At 39.3% G+C, this 13,684-nt stretch overlaps 1 protein-coding gene across 1 annotated transcript in view; it reads left to right on the forward strand.

Annotated features, from left to right (window-relative positions):
• CFAP44 (cilia and flagella associated protein 44) overlaps nucleotides 1–13,684 on the forward strand; it is a 147,311-nt gene that overhangs the window by 5,762 nt on the left and 127,865 nt on the right. Inside the window, exons 2-5 of the mRNA XM_007516341.3 lie at nucleotides 1,610–1,711; nucleotides 4,126–4,233; nucleotides 4,724–4,883; nucleotides 7,474–7,636. Of these exons, the coding sequence (XP_007516403.1) occupies nucleotides 1,615–1,711; nucleotides 4,126–4,233; nucleotides 4,724–4,883; nucleotides 7,474–7,636 (528 nt within the window). The 5' untranslated portion in view covers nucleotides 1,610–1,614. The remainder of the gene's footprint in view (nucleotides 1–1,609; nucleotides 1,712–4,125; nucleotides 4,234–4,723; nucleotides 4,884–7,473; nucleotides 7,637–13,684) is intronic.

Consider the following 13,684-nt stretch of genomic DNA (forward strand, 5'->3'; position numbering starts at 1 on the left):
CAGCCCTGTTTTACCACTAGCAAAGCTTCCCCTGACGTGAGAACTGGGGGCTCGAACCTGGGTCCTTGCTCATTGTAACATGTGTGCTCAACCAGGTGTGCCACCACCCAGCCCTGGTTAGTTTTATTAAATGCATTTTCTACTTAAGCTATTTTCAATTTACAATGGTCTTATAGATATGTAACCATTGTAAGTTGAGGCAGACCTGTGCAAATATAATCCAAACAGAACTGCCACTTCACTCTGCCTGGCATCTTCGCAGCTGAGAAAACCTAGAATGTTCCTCAGGAAGAAGATATAATAGTTGCTTTTAAATCCTGAAGACTTGAAATAGAGAGGACAGAGAAAACTTGTTATATCACTCCCCTCCTAGTGCCTTTTACAAGCTTTCTTAGAAGTTATAAACTCCTTAGCAGAGCTTTAACTTTATGACCTGCTGCTTGTCTCTTCTTTGTTACCTATTTCATTTCCTTATTCTAGACAAACTATTACAAACAAATCCTCTCTCGGAAGTTCCCATTTGCCTAATAACTCCCCTCCTACTACTGTACTTTCATTATTCATTAGCCTGTGTCTCATATGCATCCTCCATAAACCTTTATGTGATAGAATTTTGCTGCACATGCCCACAGCACCCTAATTTTTCACTGCACTCATTTTAGTTTATTATCTGTCTCTTAAAACAAGCAGCTCCAGGGGGTCGGGTAGTAGTGCAGTGGGTTAAGCGCATATGGTGCGCAGCCCAAGGACTGGCGTAAGGATTCCAGTTGGAGCGCCCAGCCCCCCACCTGCAGAGGGGTGGCTTCACAGGAGGTGAAACAGGTCTGCAGATGTTTGTCTTTCTCTCCCCCTCTTTGTTTCCTCTCCTCTCTCGATTCCTCTGTCCTATCCAATAACAACAACAGCAATGACAACAATAATGACAACAAGTGTAACAACAAGGGCAACAAAATGGGAAAAATGGCCTCCAGGAGCAGTGGATTTGTAGTGCAGCTCCCCCCCCCCAAAAAAAGAGGGATATTTCTCTAATCCAACTATGTAATATAATGCCTGCTTTAACACTTGTACGGGGGTAGCCTCACCACAAGTGATGAAGCAGGTCTGCAGGCGTCTTTCTTTCTCCCCCTCCCTTTTCAATTTCTCTCTGTCCTACCCCCCAAAATCGAGAAAAATGGCCTCCAGGAGCAGCGGATTCGTAGTGTAGGTACCGAACCCCAGCAGTAACACTAAAGACAAAACAAAAACAAAACAGACGAAGAGAGTGAAATGAATGATGGTAGAAAGCTGACATTTAGAAGAAAGATGAATATCTGGGTGTTATGTTTAACTATGGATCACTGGAAACCTAAAAGGAGCCACAATAACAAGTCTGCCCAGAATATTTGACTATTTCATCTGACTGTATTTCATGTTCTGCAGAGGTCTCAGATGGTGACTGCACCTCTTATTGATGAAATCAGCTCAAGATATTTTGTACTATATGATCATCAGAGCACATAGAATTTTGTGCTCATAAAGTATGTGAGGGGGAAAGTTAGTTAATAATTTTTTTTTAAAAAAACCTGTTTATAGTTTTAATCATTCCCCTGTCTCCATTTTGCTCTTTCAGAGGAAATGAAGGAACCAGATGATCAGGATACTGATGGGATATCAGAAAAATCAAAGAGTGATAGAAGGCACTCCCTGTGGTCCTCTAAATCTGTTTCAAGGTGTAAGTAAAGATTATAATGTTAAGCTTTTGTTATTATAGTCAGGTAAATGTTTTTAAGCATCAGTAGTAGTTTATACTTCAGAAATGGTTTAATAATTCTCTAATTAAACTCTAAGTAAGAGCAGAGTCTGTGTTTGAATCATTTTATCTCTAGGTCCTGGTACACATAAATTACTATTATTTCTGTTGATTTGGCCTATGTGCACATCTGTTCTTGCTCTCTCAGTGACATCTACAAAGTCTCCAGTGGAAGGCTGGGGAGATAGCATAATGGTTATGCAAAAGATTCTCATGCCTGAAGCTCTGAGATTCCAGGTTCAATCCCCAGCACTACCATAAGGCAGAGTTGAGCAGTACTATGGTGTGTCTCTGTATCTCTCTCTCTCTCATTAAATTTTTTTTCATTTTTTTAACCAAAGCACTGCTCATCTCTGTTTTATGGTGGTGTGGTGATTGAAGCTGGGCCTTTGGAGCCTCAGGCATGAGAGTTTCTTTGCATAACCGTTATGCTGTCTATCCCCACTCTTCTCTCATTAAAAAACAAATAGATACAACACTATTTTTTGAAAAGCCACAAGTGGAAAAAGCTGGACTTTGGTTGTGAGTACTGGATCTGTCACTTAGAGATGCATAATCTTGCATGAATTATTTTACTTCTTTGAATTTTAGTTTTCTTTCTTTTATTTTTTCAAGTTTTATTTTAAAGTTATATTTTATTTATTTATTTATTAGATAGAGACAGAGAGAAATTGAGAAGGGAAAAAAATAGAGAGAGAAAGAGACAGAGAGAGACACCTGACCACTTAACGAAACTTTCCCCCTATAGGTGGGGACCAGAGCTTGAACCCAGTTCCTTGCACATTGTACCTTATGTGCTAAACCAGGTGCACCACTACCTGGTCCCTAGAAGTTCAGTTTTCTTACCCACTAAAGCAATAAATTTGTGACCCGTTTGAAACTGAAGGTGAGTGCATAAATGATCATGACAAAGACCAGAGTTCAAGTCCCTGGTCCCCACCTGCTGCAGGGGCAAGCTTCACCAGCAGTGATGCAGTGCTGCAATTGTCTTTTTCTCTCTCCCTCTGTATCTCTCCCTCCTCTTTCAATTTATCTCAGTTCTATCAAATAAAATGAGTTCATATTTAAAATTTTAAAAAATCAAGATAAATAACATTTGGGGAAGTATGTCAGAATCTATAAATGGAAAAGTGAGATGTTTGTAATGGGATTCTTACAAAATGGCTGGCTTTGACTAAGCAGCATAATTAGGTGTCTTGGTGGAGTCTTTATGTTTCAAAGTTCTAATGTTAAATATGGTTTCAGAAATTTAATTTGGACTGTCACATCAAGGTGAGTAAGTCATGGGGAAATAAATTCACTTATAGGATTTATGTTAAAATCTTTTAATCTATCTGGAATATGACTTAAATTTGTGACTTTTCTGTATTGTGTGTGTTTGTGTGTGAAAAGTTTCAATGTCTATCTGGGAAATACTTTTATTTTTAGAAATATTTTGTGTAGATTTGGTATTATTTCTTAAATGTTTAGTTGGACTCATCAAATGAAGTATCTAGGCCTATAATTTTTGGGGGGTGGGAAGTAATTTAACTCTGATTTAAGTTTCTCCAATAAATTAGAGATGGTGATTTATTCTTTAAAAACTTTGCCTTTGAATCATTCATAGAATTTCTGTTTTTTTGTTTTTGCTTTTTTTTTTTTAACTAAATTGTAAAAGATTTTTAGGCAGGATTCTGTAGAATTCAGTTACATTCATGATACTGGAACTATGTAGAGACTTTTATTTCTTGATTGACCTTGTTAAGAATTTATCAATTTTACTGGCCTTTGTTGGGTTAATTTTCTCATATTATTTTTGTCATATAAATATCATGTTGCAATATTTGATAGTGCCATTTAAATCTTCCTTGCCCTCACTAAGTTTTTGATTATTTGTTCCATCAGCTGATCTAAGATGTATAAAACAGACTGTGAAAAGTAATATATTATGATTCTTGAAACAATAATTAAAAAAGTAAAGAGAGCCAACAAAATAGCTCATCTGGATAATGTGCCTGCTTTGCCTCTGTCTAAAAAGGTCAGAACAGAGTGGGGAAGCACTGGTAACACAAAAAATAAATAGTAAAAAGTCATCAGAAATTAAAATGAAATTATGAAGAATGGAGTTATAGGAAAAAGATGAGGAAATGGAGATGGAAATTAGATCACAGTACATACTTTTTTGACAGGTAGAGTTTCAAGCTTAGCCAAATAATATGATTCCTGTAGGAAGTTTTGAATATTAACATGCACTCACTGTGGACCACAAATTGAAAGCATTTGTTACTTTCGAAATGTGAAAATGTTTAATTTGCAATTGAGAAATCATTAAACGTTTTTATTATCTGCTGTGAAAGATGAAATAACTGAAGGGGAAGACTGGCTTGTAGATGATGACTCAGATCTGGAAGAGTTGGAAGGAAGTTCAAGTACAGTCGAAGATGATTATGAAGAAAGCATTGGAGGTGATTATTACTAGTTTTCAGTAACTTTCACTGTCTATGGACAAATCTTCCACTCAGATTGAGTAAGTATAACCCTTTAGAAAGAAACATGTGTGAGGGATAAAAAGGAAACACATCAAGCATGCTCTGATAAGGAGGTTTGATGATTTTGGAGTTGTATACTCCATTCCAGGATCACACATATGACTCAAACAGAGTCTATGGTGATCAGTGGGATGGTTTAGCAAGTGCTCTGCCACAGATAAGTGAGATTAATTCTCTCTAGGAACAGACTGGAAATTATTCTCATATGACGAACTTCATATTCACCCCAATGCACACACTAGCATATTGGCTGTCTTTTCCATGCTCATTGGTGACATTCTGTATTTTGGATCAATAGTAATACATACTGCTAAAGTAATTGGGGGCTCCCTGTGGAATTTTCTGCATTTACTAGATGTCCTTCTTAGAGAAAATATGAATTTATTTGACTTTATTTTATTTTTAGAATTTCAGTCTATGGAACCCCTTGCCCCAGCTTCAAAAGAAGTAAAGGAGGAAGTGAAGAAGAAAATATCTGAGAATTTCTTCTATGATTATGACCAGCTAGTTTCAGTTCCTTATGTGTCTTCATATTCACTCATACCATCAGATCTGCTCACTCTTGTGTATCCTTCCTATTTATTATATGTATAATTTTGGGATTTAGCTTCATATGAGGGGCTAGTGAACTGTAGCTCATGAATAAAATTTGGCTTCTAGAAGAAGGGCTCAGATATTCTTCATGAGATCTGAATAGCTGATGTCGTCAACAGAGATTAGGAAGGGAGTCGAGCAGTAGTGCAGAGGGTTAAGTGCACATGGCTCAGAGCGCAGGGGCTGGAGTCAGGATCCCAGTTCGAGCCCCCGGCTCCCCACCTACAGGAGGTCGCTTCGCAAGTGGTGAAGCAGGTCTGCAGGTGTCTACCTTTCTCTCCTCTCTATCTTCCCCCTCCTCTCTCCATTTTTCTCTGTCCTATCCAACAACAACAACAGCTATGGCAACAATAACAACTACAGCAAGCACAACAACAAGGGCAACAAAGTGGGAAAAATAGCCTCCAGGAGCAGTGGATTCATGGTACAGGCACTGAGCCCCAGCAATAAACCTGGAGGCAAAAAAAAAAAAGAGAGATTAGGAAATATATCTTACTTTTTTGGGTGTAGTTAATTGACAAGACAGAATGATTGAAGGACGCGAGATAGGGGGTAGGAGATGAGTGTGTCTGGCCTAAGTAATAAATATTTGATTAGACAATTTATGGTGCCTTGTTTAGACCAAACCTCCTAGATTCCTGAGCTTGTTAAGTCTAAATCTATTAATAGAGGACTATTAAGCTCTTTTATTTGAGGTATAGGGTTGCCTCTAACTTATGGATACATATATACATATACCCAGTCCCTTAGGCCCTAGTTTTTATCTATGATCTGTAACTTTGTTGCAGAGTGTGCTATCTGAAATTGAACTGGGAAGTCTCATGTGTTAAGAAAGGTCTCATCAGATTACTGGAGTTGGAAGGTTGACATTTCAGATTTTCCATTTCTGGATACAATCCAAAGCAAAAATACGGTGGCAAAATAACATGGCATGGTGACATTGGTTTCTTTAATTTAGTTGAAGTCAGTAGAGGGTAAGAGATCGAGAAGAAAGGAATCAAGAAATACAAGCAAAATCCCAGATGTTCTGGGACTGAGAAAAATACAGGTTTTAAAGAAAATTGTCTTAGAGTTTAAAAAGGCGATAACTATTATTATATTCAAGTGAGTTGGTAGCTTGTTTCTCTTTGAAAATCTCTTGGTTAGGATTGACCATACTATATTTGTCCTAACAAATATAGTATTTTATGTCATATAAATGACATATGTCATATAATGATGTCTAATAGCAATATCTTAGATATTGACAAGAGTAAATGATTCTGGTCTATCTGGTTTGAGGTTGTAGGAAACTTAGAGCTTAAAAAGTTATTATTACTATTTCTTTTTTAGAGATGATTTAACAATTTAAGCTCAGTGTCAGGGTTCAACCAGTTTACAAATTTGAGACATTAAATGCTTGGTCTATGGAATATATTACTCAGAACTAAAATCTAGGTAGTTAAAAAACTTTAAAGAATCAATCTATTCTCCCCTGACATATTGAATTAATAGTGTATTATAAGATTATGAATTAATCGTAGTACACCACTCCCACCACCAAAGGTCTGTATCCCCACTCTCCTATGGTGGACCTGAAAAATTCCCTGAAAACCCCTCCCTCACACAATACAGTAAACCTAGTCCAAGTTCTGTATGTGTTTCTCTTTCTGTTCTTATTTTTCAACTTCTGTTTATGAATGGGATCATCTTATATTCATCTCTTTTTTTGGCTTATCTCACTTAATATGAGTCATTCAAGCTCCTTCCAAAATGAGGTGAACAAGGTGAGTTCACCATTTTTTTTTTCTTTTTGGGTTATTGCTGGGGCTCGGTGCCTGCACTATGAATCCACTGATCCTGGAGGCTATTTTTTTCCTTTTGTTGCCCTTGTTGTTTATCTTTGTTGTTATTATTATTGTTGTTATTGGTGCCATTGTATTGGCTAGGACAAAGAGGAATGGAGAAAGGATGGGAAGACAGAAAAGGGAAAGAAAGATAGATACCTGCACACTTCCTTCACTGCCCATGAATCTATCCCTCTGCAGGTGGGGAACTGGGGGCTCGAACCTGGATCCTTATGCTGGTCCATGTGCTTTGCTCCATGTGCGCTTAACCCGCTGTGCTACCACCCCACTCCTGAAATCACCATTTTTAATAGCTGAGTAGCATTCCATTGTGTATATTTTCCACAACTTTCTCAGCCACTCATCTGTTGTTGGACACCTAAGTTGCTACCAGGTTTTGGCTATTACAAATTGTGCTGCTATAAACAGCTATACACACATCTTTCTGGATGGAAGTGTTTGGTTCCTTAGGAAATATTCCTAGGTGAGGGATTGACAGGCCATAACGTACATCCATTTCTAGCCCTTTGAGAGTTCTTCAAACAGCTCTTCACAGGGGTTGGACCAACTTCCATTCTCACCAGCAGGGAAGAAGGGTTCCTTTCCCCCCACAACCTCTCCAACATTTGTTGTTATTGTATCTTTATGCAAGAGTATGGATTTTAAAAATATATATTAATTTCATGACTTTTAGGATGATTTCTTTGAGTTCTTTTCCTTAGAAGCTTCTATTCAGACATTCCTTTGGTTATGATTGCAAAAAGCGAGCCAACCTTCAACTTCTGGACCTTAATACTGTGTTGTATGTAGCTGGAAACTTTTTGATCCTTCTGAATTTCAGAACCAAAGAACAGGTCTATCTACGAAGCAACAGTGGCAGAGGAATTGGTGTCATTGCGGTATGCCTTTAATAATTTGAAAAAAAAAAAAAAAACTCATGTTCTCTGGTTGTTTGCTATGTGAACTAGCCAGCCTGGGGGATGCCACTGGCACAAAACAGTATTGTTGAATTACAGAAAAATCATAAGGGTCTGAATTCTGAGGTACTCCTAGTTTAATAATTACAGCCACTGCAATTACTTATATAGCCTCTGTGCAATAATATTGTGCTAAACCAGTTCCATTTTGCAGACAAGGAAACTGGAGTTGTCAAAAGCTACATGACTTACCCACAATCATGCAGTACCATCCAGTTATATCTTACCCACAATCATGTAGCACAATCCGGTTATTTTCCAATGAATGTTATATTACCGTTATGCAAAACATTAAGATGAATAACAGAAATAACAGTGATATAAGTGAGCACTAAAGAGATGAAGTATAATTATATGCTGCTTTGGGACAGCTGACAAAAGGATTTGCCAAAGATTAGGAACCTCTTTCCTCCTTCTCAGATGTTTGCCTCCGTCAGTCATCTTTCTTCTTCTGTCTTTTTGGTGTTTTTTTTTCCTCCAGGGTTATTTCTGGGGCTCAGTGCCTGCACCATGAATCCACTGCTCCTGGAGGCCATTTTTTCCCCCTTTTGTTGCCCTTGTTGTTGTAGCCTTGTTGTGGTTATTATTGTTATTGTTGATGTCATTCATTGTTGGATAGGACAGAGAGAAATGGAGAGAGGAGGGGAAGACAGAGAGGGGGAGAGAAAGACAGACACCTGCAGACCTGCCTGTGAAGTGACTCCCCTGCAGATGGGAAGCTGGGGGCTCGAACTGGGAAACTTATGCCAGTCCTTGCGCTTTGCGCCACGTGCACTTAACCGCTGCACCACTGCCCGATTCCCTTCTGTCTTTTTTAAAAAGACATTTATTTGTTTATTTATTGTATAAAGATGAGAGAATGAGAAGGAAAAGGGGAGATAGGTAGAGAGAGAAAGAGACACTAGCAGCACTGTTTTACCACTCATGAAGCTTTCCCCCTTACATGAGGACCAGGGGCTTGAACCTGAGTTCTTGTGCTTTGCAATGTGTATGCTGAACCATGTGTGCCACTCCCCAGACCCCTCTTCTTTTACCTTTAGCCTCTTCTTCCTCCAGTTTTGATTCTCAGCATAAAAGTATACTATTAAATCATGTACTTTCAAATGGTCTGTTTCTAACCATGCATTCTCTTTGTTTTAAAGGTTTTTTAATTTTGTTTTATGTTCCACTTATGTTTTACTTAAAACAAATTTATTTATAAAATGTAAACATTGACAAGACCATAGGCTTAGAGGGGTTCTACACAATTCCCACCACCAGCTCTCCATATCCAATCCCCTCCCTTGATAGCTTTCCTATTCTTTATCCCTCTGGGAGTATGGACCCAGGGTCATTATGAGGTACAGAAGGTGGAAGGTCTGGCTTCTGTAATTGCTTCCCCACTGAACATGGGCATTGGCAGGTCAATTCATACTCCCAACCTGTCTCTCTCTTTCCCTAGTGAGGCAGAGCTCTGAGGAAGCGGGGCTCCAGGACACATTAGTGGGGTCGTCTGCCCAGGGAAGTCAGATAGGCATTATGGTAGCATCTGGAACCTGGTGGCTGAAAAAAGAGTTAAGATATAAAGCAGAACAAATTGTTGACTAATCATGAACCTAAAGTCTGGAAATGAAGATTTAGGATCTTCATTTTGGAAAAATCTAGTAGGTCTATATTAGGTATATTCCAAGGGGTCCATGAATTTACTAGTTTTTGCCCAAGCCTAATATCTAGTATGCAGGTGGTCCCAAAGTATTGTCTGAGGAGATGGTGTCATAGCTGGAAAAAGGACTAGAAAGCTGGATCAGGGAAGAGAGTAGCTCCCAAATATGGGAAAAGTATATAAATATTGTTAACTGTATACACCATCAATTTGATCTGGGACCCATATTCATCACAAGAGCCTATGTAACCTCTGTATCCCTGTAGGTCTGAGCTCACCTTCTGTGGTTATGGCTAAGAACATTCCAGGCTTCCCTAACTTCAGGACCCATCTTCGTTGGGTGATAGGTAGGGTTATCCAACCTCCCTTGGGGGAATGGAACATTCCCTACCATTGTTGATCCACCTTGAGGGCAAAGTCCTATAGGGGGCCACAAAGGGGTCCATTATGTTGTTCTTGATGGAGATGACTAGTGACAGTGGAGAGATGGGGGTCTAGGCCCATCATGTCTGTGTGGGATTCCCAGGACTCCCAAACTAGGGCCCCAGGTAATGGGGTGGTCTGGTATTAACTAAAGAGTCATTATTAAAGTATGCCAGCCTCTTGACTTATCAAGATTTTGTAGTCCTTTCTTTGTCTGATAAGGTTAGCTTTGGAATGATTGAGGGAAGTTTAATAGGAGGTAGGTGAGGAGCATATCTGGGTTTAAGTAGAAACTATTTCACTAGGTACTTTATGGTGTCAATTTTGGGTCTTTCTACTTGCTTGCTATATTTATTGACTCACTGAAAACTATTGTGCACCTTTGCTTTAAGATATATGTTTTCCCCTAATTTATGGATACATGTACAGATACCCTGTCTCATGGGCACTGCTCTATATCGAGATTTTGAGGCTTGTTAAGAAGTGTACCACCCAAATTGGAATTAAGGAGTCTTATGCGCTAGGAAAGGTCTCAACCAGAGTAATGAAGCTGAAGAGCTGATATTCCATGCTTGATTAATTTACTCTGGTGGTGGGAATGTTATGGAATTGTACTCCTCTTATCCTACAATCTTGTTGATCATTATTAAATCAATAATAAAAAATTGATTTATTGGGGCCTAGGTGGTAACAAACCTGGTTAAGTGCATGTATTCTCACATGTAAGGACCTAGGTTCAAGCCCCTGGTACCCCACCTGTAGGGAGGAAGCCTCACGAGTGGTAAAGCCGTGCTGCAGGTGTCTGTCTGTCTGTGTCTCCCTTTCTCTCCCCACTCCCTCCCAACTTCTCTCTCTTCTATCAAATAAAATAAAGTTTTTTTTTTTAATTATTTATTTCTTCTGAGTGATAGAATAAGGGAGGAGAATGAGAGATCAGAGTACTGCTCAGCTCTAGAAAAAGGTGATACTAGGTGTTGAACTTGTGTCCTAAGGGGCCACAGACTTGTGCAAGCTAGTGTGCTGGAGTCTCCTCCATTACTATTGCACCTCCAGTGTGGTGTTGGGATTCGAGCCTGGATCCCCCTCATGATGATTCAGGCATCCTATCTGATGATCTATCTCTCTGGACCTTCTTTCAGTTGGGGAGGGGGAGAGTTATTTTTATGTGGATTAAAAGCAATTTTACAAGCTTAAGAGAAATATGTTTGGAATAATTTAAGATATCATCTAGAAAAGATAAGGTAAATTTATATGTTGAGAGTAAATTACTTACTAGTTCTAGGTATCCATTAAAAGTACAGCAAAGGCTCAAAGCTCATCCCTACAACAATTTGATATGTTAGTAAGTGGAAAAAGTAAGTTCTTCCTTTTTCACTTTCTGAAGCTAACACCTAGAAGGATAGGTTGCCCATATCTCCATTCAAATTTCAGTAACCCATATCCTATCCAATATTTCTTTGTAATTGGGGTCTAGAAAGATAAAAATATATTATTTCAATTTCAGAATCACTTTACTGAGGAAATGGTGAGGGGCTGGGTGATGGCGCACCTGGTTGAGTGCACATGTTATAGTTCGCAAGGACCTGGGTTTAAGCCCCTGTTCCCCACCTTCAGGGGGAAAGCTTCACAAGTGGTGATGCAGGGCTGCAGGGGTCTCTCCATCTCTCTCCCTCTCTATCACCCTCTTCCCTCTTGCTATCTGGATGTCTCTATCCAATACATTAATAAAGATAATGACAAAATTTTAAAATAGGCAATGTTCCTCTCCTATCACTTCTCTACCACTGGGAGTATGAATCAAGGTTGTTTTTGGGATGCAGAAGGTAGGAGTTCTGGCCTCTGAAATTACTTCTCTGCTGAGCATGGGCGTTGACAGGTTGATCCATATCCCTAGCCTGTTTCTATCTTTCCCTAGTGGACCAGAGCTCTGGAAGTGTGAGGATCTAGGACACATTGGTGAGGTCATCTGCCCAGAAAGTCAGGATGGACTCATGGTAGTATCTGTAACTTGGTGTCTGGAAGGTGGTATGACCTAAATTGAAACAAAATGGTTAATGAATAGGAACCAAAAAGTAGGATTAGAGCAGACGAGATTAGATTAGGGATTTTAGGGTAGAAGAAAGCTAGGAAATCCATTTTAAGCATGTTCCTGGGGGCACACAACTATGGTAGTTTTGCTTGAGTTTGATAGCTAGCCTCAGGTTGGATAAGAATATTATCTGAGAAAATGGTATCAGAGTAGAGAAAAGGGCTAGAAAATTGGATTAGGGCAGAGAGTAGCTCCCGCTCTTGAAAAAAAAAAAATTCTGTGGCTAAAATTAACTAAAGCCATCTATCCGATCCAGGGTATATATATATGTGTGTGTGTGTGTGTGTGTGTGTGTGTGTGTGTGTGTGTGTGTGTTATATTTAGCACCAGAGCCTGTGTAACCTCTAAGTCCCTATTGGTCTGAGCTGCTCTCATCTAATGGTCACAGCTGGGAACATTTCAGGTAGCACTCATTTCAGGACCAGTCTTTGTCAAGTGGCGGGGCAGGATACCCCAGCCTCCCTTCGAAGACTAGGGCTCTCCCTACTGTCACTGCATTATGGTGAGGACAAGGTCCTGGAGGGCCCACAAGATGCTGTTCCTAGTGGAAGTGACCAGTGGTGGTAGGGGGAGGGATCCCTTAGAGGTCTAGGCCTATCATATGTATACAAAAACACAAGGATTCTCTAACTAGGGCCCCAGATGATGAGGTGGTGTGATATTGACCAAAAGGGCCATTATTAAATGGGCCAGTCTCTTGCCAACTTTTGTAGTCCTCTCTTTATCTGATGATCTTAGACATTCTCTCAGTTGTTTAGGGAGCATATGGAAGTAGTTATGCTGTCATGAGTGACTTGGAGGGGAAGAGAACATTGAATCAGGAGAAAAAGGGGGCAATTATGTATAAATGTGGACTCATAATTGCAGAGAAGATGGTTGGCCCATGTCTACAATCTTAGGGGAACCATGGAGGATTGCAGTGGGGAGACTGAAGACTCAGAACTCTGGTGGTTGGAATGGTGTGGATTTAAACCCCTATTGACATGTAATTTTGTAAAATAAAAATAAAAATAGGAAATGCTGATTTACAGATGACTGTTGTCACAAGGGTCTATTTCTTAACCCATTGCCTCTTAAATCCTAGGGTTCAATTTCTTCCCTTCCACCCTCCCTTTCTCCCTTCCTTTCTTCCTCCTCTTTCTCTCTCCTTCTTTTCTCCCTTCAACTCTTTCTTTCTTTCATTCTTTCTCTCTTTCTTCCACCTTCATTTAGCCTGATTCCTCTCACCAGTTATGCAACTTTAGGCAAATTTTTCAGCCTCTTTGTGAATAGATAATCAATAATATGGGAAAATCATCAATAATATGGGAAAGGTACTGGTATCCTCATCAATAATGTGGGAAAGGTAATGGTATCTGAGATCAAAAGGTTGATATGATATGAAATAGAATTGGAACTACTTTACATAAAATTTAAATCAATGACAGGTACATAGTGAATACCCAGAAACTGTGAGTTGCTTTTAGTATAATCATTATATCATTAAATGTCCATTTGACATGTCATAAAGCGGAGGCTCTGCTCACTGTGCTAAGGAGTCTGAGCTAAGTGTCCATTCTATAAATTCAAGTGTTGTTTCAAGTTGAGCTAATGGATAATCACTTTAGTGGAAAAGTAAGGCAATTCCAGGAGATAGCTTAGCACAGGTCTTTTTGCCCTGTAATTGCAGGGAGGAAAAAGAAACACATTAAACGAGATTCAGAACTTCCAGTACAAGCTATGGAAGAATCAAGTTCTTGCTTTGGGTATAGAATAAAAAATTGCAAAGCAGTAACTAGTTTCTTGAAGTATAGAATTCTTCAAGGATAAGATGTGT

The sequence above is a fragment of the Erinaceus europaeus genome, chromosome 9 (assembly GCF_950295315.1).
Source record: "Erinaceus europaeus chromosome 9, mEriEur2.1, whole genome shotgun sequence".
Classification (NCBI taxonomy): Eukaryota; Metazoa; Chordata; class Mammalia; order Eulipotyphla; family Erinaceidae; genus Erinaceus; species Erinaceus europaeus.